This window comes from Echinops telfairi, unplaced genomic scaffold (genome assembly GCF_000313985.2).
Source record: "Echinops telfairi isolate 266 unplaced genomic scaffold, ASM31398v2 ScPeMD7_2291;HRSCAF=2852, whole genome shotgun sequence".
NCBI classification, from domain to species: domain Eukaryota; kingdom Metazoa; phylum Chordata; class Mammalia; order Afrosoricida; family Tenrecidae; genus Echinops; species Echinops telfairi.
This window is the reverse complement of record NW_022106189.1, coordinates 1,412,039-1,432,395: the sequence shown is the minus strand read 5'-3', so window position 1 is coordinate 1,432,395 and position 20,357 is coordinate 1,412,039. Positions and strand designations below refer to the sequence as shown.

The following is a 20,357-nucleotide window of genomic DNA, read 5'->3' as shown; positions in this document are numbered from 1 at the left end:
TCAGAATGCCAGCCTCCCTAGACTCGGGCCCGACTCAGAATGCCAGCCTCCCTAGACTCGGCCCCGACTCAGAATGCCAGCCTCCCTAGACTCGGCCCCGACTCAGAATGCCAGCCTCCCTAGACTCGGAGGCAGAGATCAGAGTGAGATCCTGGAGGACCACCCCAGAGCTATGGCACACAGTATGGGATGGCCCAGTAAGCAAGGTAAGCACAGACTTTCTTGTGCTTTTTTCCTAAGCTGTAGTAAACAGTTTCACGCGTTTGTCACTAACTACATCAACGTTCCCTACAGATGAGTTGCCAACCGAGACCTATATCCTGGGCACACATGGGGTCCTGGGTTCCGAGCTGGACCTCCAGGGTGCAGGGGGCCAGTCTCAGGTCTGCTTTCTCCCTGGCACTGTTTTGGTTGGTGTGACAGTTAGATTTCACGTCCCCTTGACGATGTGTGACGTGTAGGGTAGAATCTGTTCCGTTAATCAAGTGCCTCCTTTGGCTTTTTACAAGAGAGACCGTGAGAACATCTTTCTCTCTTGCCCTTCACCTCCATCCTTGCTGAGACTCTTGCATGCCTCCAGGGATGGCCCCATATGGGCCGCCTGCCCCCGAGAGCTGCCATGTTCCCACCAACCTTGGGTCCAGGAAGTTCAGCTCCCACTGGCTTGTGATCACCCTGTTTCTCCCGCCACGGTTCTTTGCCATTGGCCTGCAGCTATGTGAGTCTGTAGAAGACTCCGGAGTTGGACTTTACATCAAGGTCTGCCATCTTGATATAAAGTCCCTCCTTGTCCATATGTGAGTGTCATTACTTTTCTTTCTGAAGGTGGCTCGGGAGACCCCACGCGTCACAGACTAGCACCACTTCACAGGCTTTTCCTGGCTGTCACCCCAAGGCCGGGGAGTTTGTACCCGGAACCTTTTGGCTGCCAGCCACTTGTCCCACCCAGGGACTTTAGCTCTGCTCCCTTAATGGCTTCCGCTTCCACAGCTTCCTCCCCTGGGCTGACAGCTGGGCTCACAAATGACCCTCCAGAGTCCTTCCTCCTGCCGGGCAGCTGCACAGAGCCGAATCTGGGAAGAGGTGTACATCCCCTGGAAGCTGCTTCTCCAAGTCTTGGCCACGTTCTGGCTTTGCTCAGCTCTGCTCTCCAGGTGGCCCCAGGGCCAAACCCTGGAGAAGTTGTTCCCAAGGAGACTCAGATATCAAAGGGTCCTTCCAAACCACCTCAGAGTCCATGGGTTGAGCAAACACAGGGCCCTCTGGAAGGCTTGCAAGAATACAAGAATGGGTTAATTCCCAAATAATATGCTCAATTCACAGGAGGACCAAAACAAAGTGCGTCCAAAGAATCATTCCTTTAAGAATAAAAAAAATCACTTCTCTTTGTTGGTCACTAGGGACTAGAGGGCACTTCACTCTAGTATTCCTCATTATAACACCCCCACTCAATCTATGAAGCCCCGCACCCCTCCCAAAGGAGACCACCTTACCTCTTTCTGGAGACTTGTGGTCTTGGGCTCTGGACTAGGGATTGCATTCTCGTCCTCTCTCCTTTTCCTCAGGCTCGTTTTCCCCATTTCTCTCTCCGACCAGTCCTCAGAAGCTGAAAGGAGGGCAGGGGCCGTTCAGCAAACGCGTGGCTGACACGACGTGAATGGGAACCCAGCCCAGGGCCTCCTCAGGCAGCGTCTCTGGGCTGTGGGAAGGTGCTCCGACAGCCCACAGTGAGCTCAGACTTCAGGCAAGGATGGTCGCTCTGTGAGGTAGCAGAACAGGAACGAGGGCTTGCCCCTCTCCATGCTAAGGCCTCCCTCCCAGTGTACAGGAAGTTGGAAGACGATCAAGGCTAGAGGACATGCAGAAATGCAGGCCCTTGAGATAGGAAGCCAGTACACCAATCTAGGCCGGGTGCGCTTCACTCAGCCAATGGGTCAGCCAGTACCATCCCCCACGCCTCCCAGCTGAAAGCCCCCAAAGGCTGAAACTTAGAGCCCACCGCCCTCTTTTCCCGCTGTTCCTGAGGTCTCCACTTGTGGGTGTGACCTGAGGGGGCCTGTGTAAAACCCCAAACTTCTTCCATCCTTTATAAAAAAGCTCACTTGGATCACAAACCAGGCTTGGCGTGAATTCTTTCTTGTGCAAAGCCCAGGACCGAGGTATTTCTCACCCGAGGAAGCCAACATCCAGTCCCGTAGTCACCCTTCAGTCCTGGAACTAGATATTAGTCGTTAATCTGAATGAATTCTGTCAGGCCACAGGAAGCGGAGCTTCGGCCCCGCTCCCAAGCTCGCAGGCCTGTTAGCACCTCCTCGCCCTCCGGCTGCCAGGCTGGGAAAGCAAATTTACCTCCCTGGGCCAACTTGAACTTTTCACAAGTCACATATGTCTTTTAAATGAATGCGTATACCAGAATATGCACAGTGGGGCCAAATGTGGGGAAGAACTCTTTGGCTCTTCATTGCGCCTCAAGCGCATTAAGACAGCTCATGTCAGATAGATCCATCGGATGAGCATTTTCTGATGGAGTGATGGACAGAAAGGTGGGGGCAGGGGGCCGGAATCACTGGGGAAAATCAGTTCAAAGCCACCTCAGAACGGGCCTGAAGAGCAGCCGACTCCCCTGGCCCCGGTCTTACCTTCTCCCTTGACCTTGCTGATCCCGAGGAGAGGCTGCCGGGCTGACCAACCGCATGCGTGCGTCTGCCGAGGCGCACCCCAGGAATGGCCATGTCTTGTGCCCAGGAGTGGAGGAAGCCAGAGTACAGAGGTCGGCAAAGGTAATGATTAAACCCGCCCTGTTTTGAACACCCACCACCACAAGAAGGGGCGGGGAGGACCAGGCACGCGACCTTCCCTCCAAAATGCTGTTGCTGCCCCCCCCCCCACGCCCCACATCTGCCACCTCCCTCGAGGGAGGTATCTTTCTGAAGAGTGAAACAGCGTTTCAAACACCGTCGTGCGGCATGTTCGGCGGTAAACTTTGGAACAGATTCTTTTATTGCATTCCTGGGCTTTGCTTACAGCTCAGGGGAGCCCCGTGGTAATTGCTATAGTCAGATGTTTCCTCCCAGCATCCTTGGCCTGCTTTCCCAGCACCCTAGTGACCTTTGGCAGTGACTGACCGGGGTACCACCTGGCAAAAGGGGGGCCCTGCAGGGAGGTCCAGGTTCTGCCTGGTCTCCATTACGGCTCCCCGCAAACCCAAGTCGGAAGGGGCGGTGGTGCCATTAAAGTAGCCCAGTCACAGGACTGTAGGGTGGCAAAGGGACACAAAGCATCCCCACAGGCACTGGCCTGATGGAGAAACTGAAGCCCAGAGACGACAAGCTCTGTCCCTTCCTGCCTCTCTGACCAGGGACGGTGGGGGGGTGGGGGGTGGGCCGGGAGCAGGCAGGGGCGGTGTGTGCTGGGGGACAGAGGCCTGCTCTGGGCTCAGACTCTCCAGACTGTCCTGTGAGAGGCTACTGAGAGGAGGCATGAAGACAGCTGGTGCTGAGGGCCCCGAGCACTGTTGGTATTATCACTGCTGCTGCAGCTTGTCAAACGTGCGTGGAGAAGCTGAGCGCCCTCCTCCAGTGGCAGCACCATTCCAGAAGGCCGGCACTTTTGCTTTGGGGAAATGTAGCAGTGTCCCATTTCCCCAGACGGCTCCAAAGGCCACGGGCGGGCGAGCCAACAGGGGTGGCTTTGGGAGCCTTTGGAGGCCAGCCGACAGATGTCTCAGGGCTGTCTCCTTCCGCCCTCTGAAGGATGGCAAGTCCTAGGAGGCTGAGCCCTGGCAGCAGGGCACCTGCTCCCCTGGGCTAGCCACTTGTCTCCCCGCTCCAGACAGAAGCGGCAGCACTCCATCCTTGTTTGCCAAACCCCACAGGGGGCTCCCTGATGCCACCAGTGGGCTGGTGACATTCTGACAGAAGCCAAGTGAGGGAAATCCGATCCTCTTACAGAAACCCAAGGAGGCAGGTCTGATAGACTGAAGCCATGGGAGGAGGGTAAGCTTGGGGTCAGGCAGCTCATTTCTAAGCCGCAGGGTCCAAATCTTAAACAGCAGTGAGTGACACCCACCCCCTGGTGGAAGTGTGAGGTTTGGTAGGTTATCTATTAACCCTTCTGCTTCTGTTAGTTCGGGGGACCACCCTGGGCCTTCGGGGTCTTTGCCAAGTGCAGCATGTGGAACATCTGGCCTCAAGGACTATGGTTGTCAGAAACCGACACTTTAGTTAATTTTGGGTTGATAGTGAGTAATCTTTTAAATAATTTTATTGGGGCTCATACAACTTTTATCACAATCCATTGTGTCAAGCACATTTGTACATTTGTACATTCTTTTCTTAAGGCTTGGGGCTTTATTTGTTTTTTTCCCCAGCAAAGTGAATGTTCAACCAATTATCATCATAATTTTTTCTTGTGGCAAATAATTTGGATTTGATAAAAACCGTTTCGCCCCCTCCAATTGTTCTTCAAGACTTTGGCTTGTCCTCCAGGTCTCTGTGTCTCATCACATGGCTGAAGTTTCCCTCGCTGCAGTCAGTTCCCTCCACAGTCACTATCTGTGGAAGTTTCTTCTGTTTTTCATGCCACTCCATTGTTTCGTAGGGTTCTGTTATAGCTCTTGGTCTGGCCCTTCAAAGTGTGCTTTTCCACGGTAAAGATGCTTGCAGTTTGAAGATGTTATCACCACCTGCCTTTGGTTTGCTCTTCTCCTACTTGGGAGCTTCAAAAGTTGAGTGGAAAAATGGAATTAACAGTGGAATTTTAACAGGTAGTGGAATTGATTTCTCCAGTGTCCCTCAGTGCCTGTCTTCTGAGCATCTCCTTCTGATTCAATTGTGTCCACCTCAACCTCTCACAGGAGAAGTAGCATCTTTGCCAACAATCCAGGAAGAGAATGGCTCTTCCTTTCTGATGTAGGACTTGTTCCACCATGCCTCTGAGTGTTCAGACACGTTCCTGCCCATTGAGTTTGGGGCTTTCCTAAAGAGACAAACAAATCTAGCCGGGAGAGTGGGTTCAATAAAGGACTCACAGACACAATGCTACTCAGGACTCCTTTCCTTAATTTAAGCATTTTGTTCTGCAGACCTAATCCCACTCACTCTCCCCTCACCTCCCTCTCCCAAGATTGGTTTTAGGCTGTGGCTCTCACAGATTATGTAACAGGGATCCACTTACCTGCCTGAATGTCACCCAGAAAAACTCGGGAAGAGTCCACTGGAATGTGCAGAGTCTTTAAACGCCAAAGATTTACAATGTAGAATAAAACAATTAGCAAGGAAAGCAAGATCTTATTGGATAAATCATCTAGATCTCTAAGAACTAGTGGATTAGTGCCAGTCTGTCTTAGAACTTTGTCCACAACTAGTATGTTTCAAGTGATAGCATTTCCTCCAGATGGGCTCCCTGAGCAAAGATTTTTGGACTTTCATCATTTCCACCTCCTAAAAATAAGGCTCTCTCTCCATCCTGCTCTCCCGAACCGCCCCCCCCACTCCTCTAGCTGTTCACCATTTCCATCCCTTTATCAGCCATACTTGTCATGCATGATGATGAAAAGTTGTACTCGATAGAGAGATCTGACCAAGTAGTTAACTACAAGTATCTTGGTTAATAAGGAGCCGCCACTTTGTAATAACTCTTCTGCCTCCATTGCTTTGTCTTTGTGGGATTCTCACGTAGCCTCAGGAGCTGCCACTTGAGTGCCCCACTTCTCCACCCACAGTGACTCGGCCAAGAGGATCCTCTTTACCAGGACTTTGTGTCCTGAGTGGAGAAGGGCAGGGAAGGTTGGCAGAGTCCCAGGACTAAGATCTCCCATTTTGTGAGTTGCCTTGTGTATAGTTCCAAAATGTTTCTTCCTGTTAGGCAGTATCAATTTCTGTTCCTTGTAATGTAATCCTGATAAGGGTATATGTCTGTACCACGTGCCATTGTTGTTAGGTGCATTGAGTCAGCTCTGACTCATGGTGGCCTGATGTGGCCCCACCCTAGGCCATCTTCACATGCATTGGGTCCATTGTTGGGCTATGCCATAGTTTGTGCCTTCTGGCCCACAGGGCTCATCTTCCAGCATTATGCTGGACAGTGTTGTCTTGTGAGGCACTGGGTTGTCATTGGGTAATTTTCAGAAGTAGATCCTTAGGCCTTTCTTCCTACTTTGTCTCAGTTTGGAAAACTCTGCTGAAACCTGTCCACCATGGGTGACCCTGCTGGAATTTGAAATACCAGTGGCATAGCTTCTATAACCGTAGATGCATGCAAATCACCACAGTGCAACAAACGGACAGATGGGTGGTGGTTATTTGATAGAGACCCTTCCTGTGCAAAGTGGAATGCACAGGACCCTCTTGACCGGGGTGAAATGCGGGAGAAGAAGCCTCCCCGGGCATCGGAAGCTCCCGAGATAACCTCAAGATGGCAGAGGCTCTCAGCTCCGAGGCTGCCGAGTTGACCAGCAGATTCACCACCTCTTCTCATCCCTGGCACCTCTTCTCATCCCTGGCATGCTTACCCACAGCCTCCGAGCCTTTGGTGGACGTGTTTGGATCAGTCCAAGGAAGCCACCACACGGACTCCTCCCCTGGGAAGTCCATTCTGTGACCAGGGGCTCACAGCTACTTTTCCGTTGTTTGGAGACACCGCTGGCTTCCCCAGTCGTAGAACATCCCAACAGCCTGTGAGAGCCCGTGCAGACCAGAAATAACACCCCTCCACCGCCGTTCCTCCAACCCAATCTTGTCAGCAATGTGAATTCTCTCTTCTACCTCCACCTCCCAACAGCCTGAGGAGGCAAGCTCAGCTGGAGCAGAGCAGAGTGTTGCCCAGACCTGGCCAAGTGGAGCCTGCCTGTGCGTCTCAGCCTCTGATGCCAGCTGTCCACTAAGGGGCATCTCCATTCTTTATGGGCTGTCAGCATCCAGTTCAGCCTGAGCTATGCAACCCCAGATGGATTGTGGCGGTCTGGCCACAATCATCTATAGGCCCTTCCTCTGAGGGTCACTGCCTTCCTCCGACGCAGAAGGGACACTCGTGAGACACCCCAAATCAACAACTGCTGCTTTCAGTTCCTGCCAACAGCACAGATCTGGGGGTGACCAAGCCCAGCACTGCACTGAGCCCAACCCATTGCTATTGTAGCAGCCCTATAGGACAGCATAGAACCACTCCTCGGGTTTTCTGAGACTGCCAGTCTATATGGGAGCAGACAGCCTCATCTTTCTACTATAGGGTGACTGGTAGATTTGAACTATCAATCTTGTGGTTCACAGCCCAACCCACTGCTAATATTGCTGAACTGAGCACTGGAGGCCAAATACTAGAATGCTTCTTTCCTCTTCTTAAAAACAAATTGAACTCCCTGGGGGATGGACAACAGAAAAGTGGGTGAAGGGAGATGTCGGACAGTATAAGATATGACAAAATAATAATGTATAAGTTATCAAGGGTTCATGAGGGAGGGGGAGGGGGGAGTAGGGAGGGAGGGGAAAATGAAGAGTTGATGCCAAGGGCTTAAGTGGAGAGCAAATGTTTTGAGAATGATGATGGCAACAAATGTACAAATGTGCTTTATACAATTGATGTATGTATGGATTGTGATAAGAGTTGTATGAGCCCCTAATAAAATGATTTAAAAAAACAACCCAAATTGATACCAACAATAACCAGTCTTGGTGAGAATGTGAAGCAGCCAGCCTCTCACAAGGGGCAGGGGAAGAGGTAAAGTGGTGCAAAACCAGGAAAAAATCTGGCAGTTTCTTTTCTTTTTATAGCACAGCTTCTATATTTCAGATGGACAAACATTAGTACCACGGACAGTAACTTAAGAGAACTTGCCCTTGAGAGGGAGCTTCCTGTCTTCAAGACATACCAGAATCTGAAAAATATACCTCTTTGTGGTAGCAATTGTTCACTATGGCTTGATGTGATTGAACTACGGAATGATATGAGATATATATTAACTTCCAATTTTTAAAAAAGTGAGAAGAAAAAAATATATATATATATACTACGGTGGAAAATGAAGACTGCTTAAATTGATTGTTGGGAGGGAAGGGCCTCTGGTGATTAATCGCTGTAACACTGTCCTTTGGGCGGCTGAGGGAGGTTCATGTTTTTTCAGACATCACTAGGCGCGGGAGCTCTTGCAGGACAACTTGGATGCTGTAGGAATTCTGCCATTTTGTTATTACTGATGTGATATAGCTCTTGGGACCAGGACTCCAACAGAACGATCAACTCCATTCATATTACTTTTGTTACAAATCTTAGGGGGTGCTTCTGGGTATTTAGGGCCACACTCTATTTTCAGGCTGTCTGTCTGGTTTTTGTCTGAGCCCATGGTGGCTGCCATCTGGCATCGCTGTCACCCCTGAAAGTTTCTTAGAGCATTAACACACCTACCTCCCAGCAAACCCGCCCCTAGATCCTTTCACCCCCAGAGAAATGAAGACATGCCTCCCCACCAAACCTGATCCATGATACCCTCAGGTCATAAACAACCTAAATAGCCATCAGTAGGAGAATGGGTCAACTCATTCCCACACTGGGAGGGAACACTCCTCTATCGTTACACGCTTCAACACGGACGACTCCACCACAATTATGTGACCAAAAGAGCAAATACAAAACAGTGCATCTGAGTGAATCCACTTACTTGATGGTTTAGAACAAACAACACTGCGGTGAAACATGTACTCTGGGGACAGCGGCTGAGAAGGGCCAGGCGGGAAACTTCCAGGTGGGTGAATTACCCAATTAGCAAGGCGAGCATGCGCTGACTCATGCTTATTTATTAAGCGGTGGTGAAAATCATGGAAACTGTTAGCTGCATATCAGTGAAGAAGTCCATGTAAGTGGTGCTTACCTTGCTTACTGGGTGGTACTCCATCCATGCCAGGGGCTGGACATGTGCAGAGGCTTCAATTCTGTCGGAAGGTACTGTGGGGTTGGAAGAGATGTCAACTATACCTCGAAGCAGAGTCTCTGATGTGGTGGGGGAAATGTTAAATTGTTCACTACAGATTAGAAAATAAGCACAAAGAAGCCTCTGCTTACTTTGTGTCTGTTGTTGTTAGGTTCCGTTGAGTCGGTTTGACTCAGCAACCCTGTGCACAGCAGAAGGAAACACTGGCCGGTCCTGCGCCCTCCTCACACTTGTTCTTATGCTGAGCCCACTGCTGCAGCCACGGTGTCCATCCATCTCGTCCAGGGTCTTCCTCTTCTTTGCTGCCCCTACGCTTTCCTGAGCATGGTGTCCTTCTCTAGGGACTGGTCTCTCCTGACAACATGTCCAAAGAACTAAGACAGAGTCTCTCCATCCTTGCCTCTAAGGAGCATCCTGCCGTCCTTCTTCCAAGACAGACGTGTTGTCCTTTTGGCAGCCCACAGTACTTTCAATCTCCTTCACCAGCACCGCCATTCAAATGCCTCGATTCCTCTTCGGGTTTCCTTATTCAATGCTTCTAGAGTACTGGACGTGCTCTATCTGATCGCACTGAGTAGGTAGGCGGACACCTCAGTTACGCACCCCGGAGCTCTGCCTTTAGCTGTCTGAAAGGGAGACTTTAGTAACGTATTGGTTGAAAAAGAACAACTCTGCAATGCAGAGAGAGCAGGGTTTGGGCCAGGAGGCCAAGTAGTGGCCTCACAAGTAGAGGCCAGCGGATGACCTATGCATGTGAACTCTGTTCCACACGGAAGAGCGGACTTCATGCACACACCCATGCACAGCCGTGATCTCCTCACACCAACAGGCTCAAGAGTTAGATTCAGCCAGTTCACAAGCTTTCATGCCCTGTTGGGTGCTATGCTCAATGCTGGGGTCAAAGAGGTGTGGTCACTGCCTTCACAGAGTACCCAGCAGGGGAAGAGGGAGAAAGAGCCTCCCCTCCCTGCCCCCCACTCCTCTGCCCTGACATCACAGGCTTTTGCTCAGTAGGAGGGGGCCCCCAACCTAACACCAGACCAGTAGCTTCTACTAATGGAACTGACAACTCAGCCAAGATCCCTGGAGCTATTCTCAGGGAGCAGGGGAACATGTCTGGAGACCAGGAGGCAGCATTTGTCAGAAGGCTGGAGAGGGGTGGTGGGAACCCACGCAGGGAGGGAGGAATTTGAAAGAACTATGGGACAGAGAAGGAACAGGCCTGTGAGGTCAGGGAGAGGCCAAGTTCAGCTTGTGGGGCTAATGAGTGTGAGGGATGCATGGGTTTCTTAAAGCTGCGGTAACAAATCACCACCAATTTGGTGACTTACAAATATGAGGGGTACTCCTCCAAAAATCCAGAATTGTGTTGGGCTGAGTGGCGCTTTCCTAGGATGCTGCCAGGCGAGCATTGAGCAACTTGTTCTGAGTTAGTGCACCCAGTGGTGTCCCTGGGAAGGTTCTCTCTGGTCACAGTGAATTTTTTCGTAAATGTAGTTTCGCTAGAACCTCCTTTTTAGGGATGGCCTATTTAAGAGGACAGCGTGTGGCTGTGAAATTTTGTTTCCTGCTCTAGAAAAATGTGGCAGAAACTGTTGTGATGTTGAACACAGCTTACAAAGACAGCACTATGGGGAAAACTGAACAGTATGAGTGGTTTTCTCGTTTCAACAACGGTGAAATGTTGATGACAAACCTCGTTCTGGACGTCCATTAACTTCCTGAACAGACGAAAGTGTAGTGAGTGCATTTGGAGTCCATTCTACCAGGTCAGACTATTAATCAAACTTTTCATTTAGAGCAGTGGTTCTCAACCTTCCTCATGCTGTGACCCTTTCACACAGTGCCTCATGTGGTGGTGACCCCCAACCATAAAGTTATTTTTGTTGCTACTTCATAACTGTAATTTTGCTACTGTTATGAATTGAGTGACCCCTGTGAAAGGGTTGTTCGACCCCCAAAGGGGCTGCGACTCCCCGGTTGAGAACTGCTGATTTAGAGGTTCTGAAAAGATTGTGTAACAGTGTGCAACAACAAAAAAGGCCTGATTTGTGGCAGATGGGGGACTGGTTTTGCCACCACAACAATGCACCTGCTACCAGAGCCATCTCAGGGCACCAGTTTTTGGCAAAAAACAGCATGCCTCGCTTGCCCCATGCACTTTACTCACCTGAGCTCACTCTGTGTGACGTCTTTTTGTTTCTGCAAATGAAGAGGGACAGGACCGAGATTTGATGATGTGGAAGAGGTGAAGAAAAAACAAGGGGGGTTGGAAAAAGTTTCTAAGAATGGAATCAGTGTTTTGACAAATATTTTAAATGTAATGGAGAACACTTTGAAGGTGATAAGGTAGTTCTGTAAAAAAAAAAAATTAAATACATTGCTTTGGGGATAAAAATTCCTGTTAACTTGGGGATGCCCCAAATTACTCAACAAAATATAGAACTGTATCCGCTCACTGTCCTGTAGGCCAGAGATCTGAGATCGGACATCAGCAGGGCCACGCTCCTTCACACGGCTCCAGGGGAGGAGCCGTGCCCTGCCTCGTTCTTAGCATCCGGTGTTGCCAGCAAGCCTCGGCGTTCCTTGGCTTGTAGACCCATCACTGATCTCTGCCGTCCTGTGGTGGTCTCCAAGGGTCTGTCTCTAGGTCTCTTCTCACGAGGACAGCAGTCATGTTGGATGAGGGTCAATCTGCTTCACGTCCTCCTCTTTACCGGTGGCGTTTGCAATGACTGTTTCCATATCAGGTCACGTTCTGAGAAGGACATGGACTGGGGTGGGTGGGGGTCACACAGTAGTGTTGGTACTGAGAGCGCACAGGTTGTGAAGGGAGCCATGGCTGTAAGAGTCGCTGGCAGGCCCATGTGCGGGGAGGATGGGGAAGAATGACATCTTGCTGGGCCACAGGAAGGCTCGGCATGATGCAGGAGGCAGCTGGGGTCCTCTCAGCGGCGAGACAGGTCGTCTCCAGACAGGGGTGGACATGGTCTCGGATGAGAGGGTGAGAATGCCGCCAAAGAAACGTTTCTTTTTATGGGGGAACATGTGTGGAGGCTAGCGCATGCTTGGTTACATAGACCTCAAGTCTAAGGGTGCTTAGCGAGTCACCCTGTAAGCGGGGAATGCCAAGGGCTCCCCCAGGTGAGAGGAGGGCTCTTTCTCAGCAGGCTCTCTCTCCTGTTGCTGTGTCCAGGAGGCCAACACATTGGGAAGGCAAGTTTTCTAGTTGATTGTCTTCATCCAGCCAAGAGAACAGCCTTCAGACTCATCCTTGCTGGACTGAGAGAGGCTGCCCCATCTGAGTGGGAGGGGCATAGGCACTCGTGGTCCACAGGAGTTCCTGGGGCCTTCGTGGAGGCAAGCGGGCCCATCCAGGGCAGGGCCCAAGCCCTGCCCGCCTGCCCGCTCCCTCTCAGGCCTCCAGCTCTGGTTGCAGCGCTTCGGCTCTGCTCCTTCCTCTCAGGGTCCCGGTGTCTGCCCCATTGCTCCGTCTGCACATTCCCAGGCGCCCCAGGGCGAGTGCGGGCCGTCACAGGTACCCCCTCCGAGGGCAGGAGGCCACCCTGGCACCAGCCTTGCTCCAAGCTTCCTCAAGCTCACCCTCTGCTCCTCCTCCCCGGCTCGTCCTGTCTCACGAGTTCCTTCACGCCACCCCTTCTTGCCTGAGTCACAGGAGTGCTTCCCTTCTCATTGCTGTTTTACTCCATTGCTTCTCCCCCTCCCCTCGCCCCCCAGCACGTGCTGAAACACAATCAGTGGTTCGTTTCCTGCCGGCCTTCCATTCTGAGTGTGTCTCCTAGTCCCCACAGCCCGCCCGGCTTCCAGCAGACACCCACACACGTCACTGAGGGGCCGAATCTGGAGGGAAGGGTTGGCTCGTCCCGGTGTAGCCGGGGCTTCGACTTCCCTCCACAGAAGACAGGTCCTGGCCAGGCTGCATGGGTCACTGCCTCCTACACGTGGCCGTGAACCCAGGTCCCTCTCCCCTTCCTCGGGGAACTCCACTCAAAACCAGAAACCAAACTCCCCGCGGTCAAATCTGTTCCAAGTCAATTCTGACTCACAGCGACCGGACAGGACAGGTGAACGGCCTCTGGTTTCCGAGGCTGGGACTCTGTAGGAGCAGGGACCTGGGGGCATAGTGGATTATTCTTTGAGCTACTGACCATAAGGTTAGCAATTTGAACCCTCAGCTTCCCCAGGGAGAAAGATAAGGCTTTCTACTCCCATCAATAATTACCATCCCGAAAACCCACAGGGGCAGTTCTCTGTTTAGAGGTGTCAGCATCCAGCCCAAGACAGTGGGTGTCTTGAGGATGCACCAGGATCCAGCGGGCAGGGCCTGGCACCACCACACAGGAGACATGTCAGCCTATGCTGAAGGGGACCAGAGGGGCAAGGGCTGGCTGGCTTAGCGAGACAGACACCTGCAGAGTGGGCGGAGTCTTCTGGAGAACCTCAGAAGGGCTGAAGACCTGGAGTGGGGGTGGGAATGGATGGAGGGGGGGCGCAGTGGTGGTGGAAGGTGGAAGCAGCCTTGTTCACAGCTCCATCTCTGCTCCACACTGTTCCTTCCAAACACGAGTCCTTGCCCTGAAGCAAGTGAGCCTGAGTACCCACCCCTCCAAGGGGACTCAGGAGAGGGAATTTCATTGTTATTAGAAGCTAGCCTGAGAACATCTTTCCAGCAGCTTGGCTGTTGGATGGATACTCAAATTATTACCATTCCCACATATTTCTACCAGTTTCTTCTACGAATACACATTACAGATTACATGCAGGAGGGCTGTAATTCTGACGAGGGACTGGTTCCATGGGCTGCTTGCGCATCATGGAAGAATTCTGTAACTGACTGCTTGGCATCAGATCTTTCGTGGCTGACTGCTTACCAGTGGGACAGTGACTGAGAAGGCTGGAGGGTCCACCTGGCTCTGACTAGGGCTTGAATAGCTCTTAGCATCCCACGCTCTGCATGAGTTCACGGAGTCGGTCACAGCAGGCTGCGAACATAGAAGCAACAGATTCTTTCTACTGAAACAGAGCTGACTGTGTGAGTATGCCTAGACTAGAGAAATAAATTCATGGACACTCACATATGTACAGGAAAGAGCTTTATAAACAAGAGCAGTGGAATATTGAGAAAACACCCCAGCCCAGTCCAGATCAAGTCCACAAATCCGGTATTAGGCCATATGTCCAATACCCATCTATAAAGTCCTCTTCAGACTCATGAAACACATGCAATGATGCCGAATGCAGGAAGATCACAGGCCAGTGGGTGCAAAGTCATGTGGACCCAGTGGTGGTGAAAGCATGTCAGCACAGGCCAGGGTCACTTTGTGGCTTCTCCAGTTCCCAGGGCATGGGGTCTATTAGTGTAGTTCCATGTGTCTTGTCAGTAGAGGGTCTCTCAGGGAGTGAGCAGAGAGAAAGAGTGTCTCCTGCCTCCAAGGAGGGAATACAGGAATTCCCAGAATCCTCAAGGGAAGGCCATGCCCACACAGAGGCCTCATTGGCTATAACCCAATTAATCCTCCCTAGTCCCAAATTGACACCAGATTATGTAACTACCACACCGACTCAGACCAAAATGGCTGTGGTCTTGCTCACAACTCACCACATCAAGGAATCAAGCAGGAGCCCTGGCCTCTCTCTGGACCACTTGCCAGGAGGTTGCTGCCTGTCCCCTGCTCCTATGTCCCTCTGTCTGTGCCTCCTGGCCCTGCACTGTGCCTGCCTGCAAAGTCCCCCCACTCCCTGAGCAGTTCCTTACTGTCTGGGCCCCTGCGTCCAAGCAGCTGACACTTGGGGCCAAGAAGACCCTGGGCTGGTAAATGAGGCAGTCCTGCTGGACCAGCAGAGCACCTGCCTACTGGCCAGGGTCACTATGTCACACCTCTCTGGTCCTCCTCTCGGACTGCTCCCACCTTCCTCTCTGCCCACCCCCTGCTGGCAGCTATGAGCAGTGGGGGAAACGGAAGCAGTCATCTTCCCTCCACGTCTACAAGGGAACCCACCTGAGCCCGGGGGCTCCATGGCCGCCCAGGAGAGCTCTCCTTGCCTGCTGATCTCACTGTCACCCCCTTTCTGTATTTCCCACCTCCTATCTCTAAAACTAACCCTGAGAACTGCTGGCACCGGCCATGTTTCCACCAACTTCAGATGCACGGACTCAGCGCCCGCCGGCCTGTGATCTTCCTGCATTCTGCATCTTTGCATGGGGCCGCACGAGTCTGCGGAGGGACTTATGGACTTGTGTTGGACTTAGGAGCTAGAGTTGGACTGGGCTGGGATGCTTTCTTGATATATAATTACTTCTTGATATAAAGCTTTTTCTTTTTTTTTCCATTTAAAGCATAAAAAATTTTACTAGTGAAAGATTGGGAAGGTTTATACCAAAATTTAGGCAAAAGTTATCCTTAGCTAATGAGCTTATGAGTCGCTTTTTTTCCTTTGCCTTTGAAATTAAAAAAATTTTTTTTTAATCAATTTATTGGGGCTCATACAATTCATCACAATACATAGATCAATTGTATAAAGCACATCTATACATTTGTTGCCCTCATTATTCCCAACATTCGCTTTCCTCTTGGGTTCCCAGAATCAGCTCATTTTCCTTTCCACCCCCTCCCCCTCCCTTCCTCCTCCCCTCTCCCCCATGCACCCTTGATAATTTATAAATTATTATTGTATCTTATATTACACTGCCCGGCGTCTCCCTTCACCCACCCCTCTGCTGCCCGTCCCCCAGAGAGGAGGTTATATGTAGCTCCCTGTGATCAATTCCCCCTTTCTACACCCCCCTTCCCTCCTGGTATCGCCACTGTCACCCCTGGTCCTGAGAGGTTCATCTGTCCTAGATTCCCTGCGTTTGATATATTTGATATAAAGCTTTTTCTTATACGGATGAGTGTCACTGCATTTGTTTCTCTAGTCAACCGGGCCTAACACAGAGGGATGAAGGAGGGGGTGCATGAATGAAGAAAACTGCAATAGGAAGTCATTAGAGGGTTTCACAGGGGAGGAAAGGATCTGGTTTTTGTAAAGTTAAATGAGTGATGGCCGAGCGCACAGACAAGCCAATTCAAGGAGGATCAAGGTTAGGCTGCCATCTTGACATTAGAGTCTGCCCATCTTGTCACATGTATACCCGTAGTGCCTCCCCTTCCTATTGTGTGTACACCCCTAACTCATCTCCCTCTTGTTGCACGTATGCTGATTGTACAATCCCTTCCTGTTACGGCGTAATTAGGGGGGCTTGCATGATTGGAAATATATTCGCTCTCTCTGCGCGGACCTGGCTGTTGAGATCATGGCTGTACTGGAGGTGAGCACTTGCATGCTTTATCTTGTCTGATTTCTCTTTAATCTTACTTCTCAATTACACAACTGCCCCTTGGACCCATTCGATTGTGGGGGCTGGCACCCCACACTTCCCCCATGGTTTCTGTTGTTCTGTTGTTCGTCCCCCTGGGTGGGAGCAGGAGGAGAGTTATATGTCAATAATTGTCATCCATTCCCCCTTTCTCCCCCTCCTTCCCCTGACCTTTCCCCTACCCTCATGGTACTCCCATTTGTTATTCCTGAGGGGGTATCTGTCCTGGATTCCATGTGTCTAGAACTCTTATCTGTACCAGTGTACATGCTCTGGTCTAGCCGGGTTTGTAAGGTAGAACTGGGTCATGATAGTGGGCTCCAGGAATTATTAAAGAACTAGAGGAATGTTTTGTTTTGTGGGTGCTATACTGCACCCTGGCTGGCTCATCCCTTCCTTGTGACCCTTCTGTGAGGGGATGTCCAATTGTCTACAGAGGGGCTTTGGGACTCCACTCCAACCCCCATCCTTTGCATCGATGTGATTGTTTGTGTAGGGCCTTCTGATACCTGATCCTGTTGACACCTCGTGCTGTGGGTTTTGTTGCTTCCCTGCTAGATGGCCACTTGTTTAACTTCAAGCCTTTAAAACCCCAGACACTATATCTTCTAATAGCCAGGCACCATCAGCTTTCTTCACCACATTTGCTTATGCACCCATTTTGCTTTCAGCAATCTGTTGAGAAGGTGAGCATCATGGAATGCCAGGTTATTAGAACAAAGTGTTTTTGTATTGAGGGAGGACTTGAGTAGAGGTCCAAAGTCAATCTGCTACCTTAATAATTTAACATATGTACATAGATCAATACCTCTAGCCTTATGTCTTAATATATTTACATACATAAATGCCTATATTTATACCTCTATAAATGTTTTTTGCCTCCTAGTTCTTTCTTCTATTTCCTTCTGTTCCACTATCATGTTCGACTTTCATTCCTCTCTCAGTAATTCCTCTCAGCTACACTGCACTTGATCAATGCACACACACCCCACCCCCCCAGGCATCTATACCCTCCTCACCATTGATTTTAGATCTCGTTTTGTTCCCTTCTCCCTGGGTTTGTTGGCTCCCCACTTCCTTTCCCCCACCTCCCCCTCTCCCATGTCCCCCTGGAACTGTCAATTCTGTTGTTTTCTCCTTGGGATTGTTTATCTTGCCTATCTTATATAGGTATATATAAAAAAAATAAGAAAGGGCCTATAAATAGTACAAGTCTGTCTGCTGACCCTTATATGTGTTTTCTGATCAAGTCTGGGAGGTGCCAAGCCTTGCCCTCTGAGTATGAAGTCTATTTTTGGGATTCCTCAGGGACTTTGTTGCTTTGCTCTGTTGCACTCCCTTTGTTTTGCCCCTGTACAGGGGGGTCAGACTAGTCACCATTCCTGCACTGTGTCTCCAGTGTGGTCCCTTGCAGTGCTGTGGGTCAGTGAGGGGATGTTGTGCTTCTTGGTGGGGCCAGCCCTATGGTCCTCTCTGTGCCTTGGCTACTCTGAGCAGGTGTGCTAGTCTGGAAAGGAATTCCTAGACACTCATGTATAAAAGAAAGAGCTTTATATAAAAGAGCAATTGTATATTGAGAAAACATCCCAGCCCAATCCAGAGCCCTGTCCAGATCAAGTCCATATGTCTGATATTAGCACATATGTCCGATACTAATTCATGAATTCCTCTTTAGACTCACACAGCACATGCAATGATGCCAAATGCAGGAAAATCACAGGCCAGTGGGTAGAAGGTCTTGGGGAGCCAGTGGCAGTGGAAGGATCTTAACACTGATATGGGTCTCCAAGTGTCTTCTCCAGCTCTCTAAGTGTCTCAACAGCAGGAAAGGAAGGCGGAGAGTGTGGGTCTGGCCTCCAGTGAGCTATTTTATCCCTCGCACCTCCAAATGAGGTCATCAATCCGAGACCTGATTGACAGGCTAGACTCCACCCATTTGCTCGTTGACAGGATATTATGTAACTGCCACAGCAGGAGTGTCGTCTTTGAGGCTGGGTGGGCCAAGATGCAGTCCACTCTCTCTCTTTCCCTCTTAGTTTGCTCCTGTGTGGTCTGGGCAGACCTGCCACTCTCTCCAGGCTGTATCTTCAGTAATGTCCTCTATAGAGGGAGTTGACATAACTGGGATTGGAGCCAGCCCCATAGACCTCTCTGTTAGTTAGCTGTTTCATGGCAATATGTTGCCCTCAAGGCTCAGCATACAAGGTTAAGGTCTGGTCTCTCTCTTCCTTTCCTGTGGAGATGTAGACAATACCCTCCCATGGGTTGGTTAATGCCTTGTTCCCCCACTATCCATGTCTTTTTTTTTTTTTTTTCTCTTTTTAGTTGGCTGCCGTATGCATCCCTTGGTTGGGTCTGAACCCTGCCAGAGTGCCTGGGCCACACCCTGGAAAATTTATGCATTCAACGACTTTTCCCCTTTGCCTCTTGTGCTTAAAATGCTTACCTCAGTGGACTCATGTTGTACTTGTCCTTTTGTGCTTGCCTTCCTTCTCTTAGCATAATTTCCTCAAACTATTCCCACGTGACAAGGTGCTTCATGTATTCATCACTGCTTTTTAGGGATGCATTGTATGTATGTACCAGATTTTTAAAATCCATTTGTCCGTTGATGGAAATCTAGGTTGTTTTCAACTCTTTGCAATTGTGAACCACGTCACATTGAACATTGCAGCCCAGATGTCTTCCCATGGTCTGTTTCTCACCTCTTCTGGGTATATGCTCAGTAGGGGGGTTACTGGTAGTTCGATTTCCATCTGTATTAGGTATTGCCAAATTGATTTCCATAATGGCTGCACATAATTACAGGTCCACCAGCAGTGAATGAGAGTTCTTATCTCACCACACCCACTCCAACAATTGTTACTTTCTGATTTTTTGAATTGAGCTATCTTTGAGGGTGTTAAGTGGTCTCTCATAGTTGTTTCAATTTGCATTTCCCTTATGGCTAATGGTTGGGAACATTTGCTCATATGTTTTTTTTGCCATTTGAATCCCCACCCCCTTGTGGTAGTTTCATAATGTGGTGTCAATTTGAGGATAAAGAGTGTAGGAGTGGATTCTTGCCTGTCAATCAGGATATAGCCAATGAGCTATATTGTGTGAGCTCTGTGTGAGCATGGCCCTCTCCTGAGGATACTGGGAACTCCTATAAATTCCTCCTGGGAGGCAGGAGACCCTCTCTCGACTCACTCCCTGTGAGACATCCTTGTGGAGAAGATACATGGAGAGAAGCTGATGGAGCCAGACCTCTGGAGCCAGAAAAGCCACATGGAGACCCCTGCCAGCGCTGAGATGCTTCACTGCCACTGGATCCACAAGACTCCCCATCCACTGGCCTGTGATCGTCCTGCATTCGGCGTCATTGCATGTGTTTCTTAAGTGTGAAGAGGACTTTATGGATTGGTATCAAACATATGGGCTAATATCGGACTTATGGACTTGATCTGGACTGGGCTGGAATGTTTTCTCAATATTCAACTATTCTTGTATATGAAGCTCTTTCTTATGTACAGATGAGTGCCTACAAATTTGCTTCTCTAGTCCACGCAGACTAACACACCCCTTGTGAAACTTCTGTTCAGGTCCTTTGCCCACCTCTTCAATGGGCTACTTTTTCTTATTGTAGGCCAGCAGAGTATTGTATATTTGAGTAATAAGGCCTTTATCTAATTCAGTGGTTCTCAACCTTCCTAATGCTGTGACCCTTTAATACAGTTCCTCATGTTGTAGTGACTCCCAACCATAAAATTATTTTAGTTGCTACTTCATAACTATAATTTTGCTTCTGTTATGAATAGGGCAACCCCTGTGAAAGGGTTGTTCGACCCCCAAAGGGGTCGTGACCCAAGGTTGGGAACCACTGGTCTAATGTGTTGAGAACCGCTAGTCTAATGTGCTAAAGATGTTTTCCCACTCTGTGAGCTCTCTTATTACTCTCCTAGCAAATTATTTCAATGTACATAAGTGTTTTATCTTCAGTATATCCCACTTGTCAATTTGTGCTTCCTCTGTGTTTTTGTCCTTCCCTATTTCTGATAGCCTATGAATTCCCTG

The 20,357-nt window shown here is 49.9% G+C and overlaps 1 protein-coding gene across 6 annotated transcripts in view; it reads right to left on the bottom strand.

The window, feature by feature from the left end:
* Positions 1–2,712, bottom strand: part of SLC7A9 (solute carrier family 7 member 9) — a 33,970-nt gene extending 31,258 nt beyond the window's left edge. The window contains exons 1-3 of one of the 6 annotated variants that reach the window (XM_045293863.1): positions 2,640–2,712; positions 2,171–2,217; positions 1,494–1,606 (exon numbers count right to left, since the gene is read on the bottom strand). In XM_045293863.1, the coding sequence (XP_045149798.1) occupies positions 1,494–1,606; positions 2,171–2,186 (129 nt within the window). In that variant the 5' untranslated portion in view covers positions 2,187–2,217; positions 2,640–2,712. Of the gene's footprint in view, positions 1–1,493; positions 1,607–2,102; positions 2,611–2,639 lie in introns of those variants that run through there. The other 5 variants (XM_045293865.1, XM_045293866.1, XM_045293867.1 and 2 more) reach the window with 5 other exon arrangements.
* Between the last annotated feature and the right edge of the window lie 17,645 nt (positions 2,713–20,357).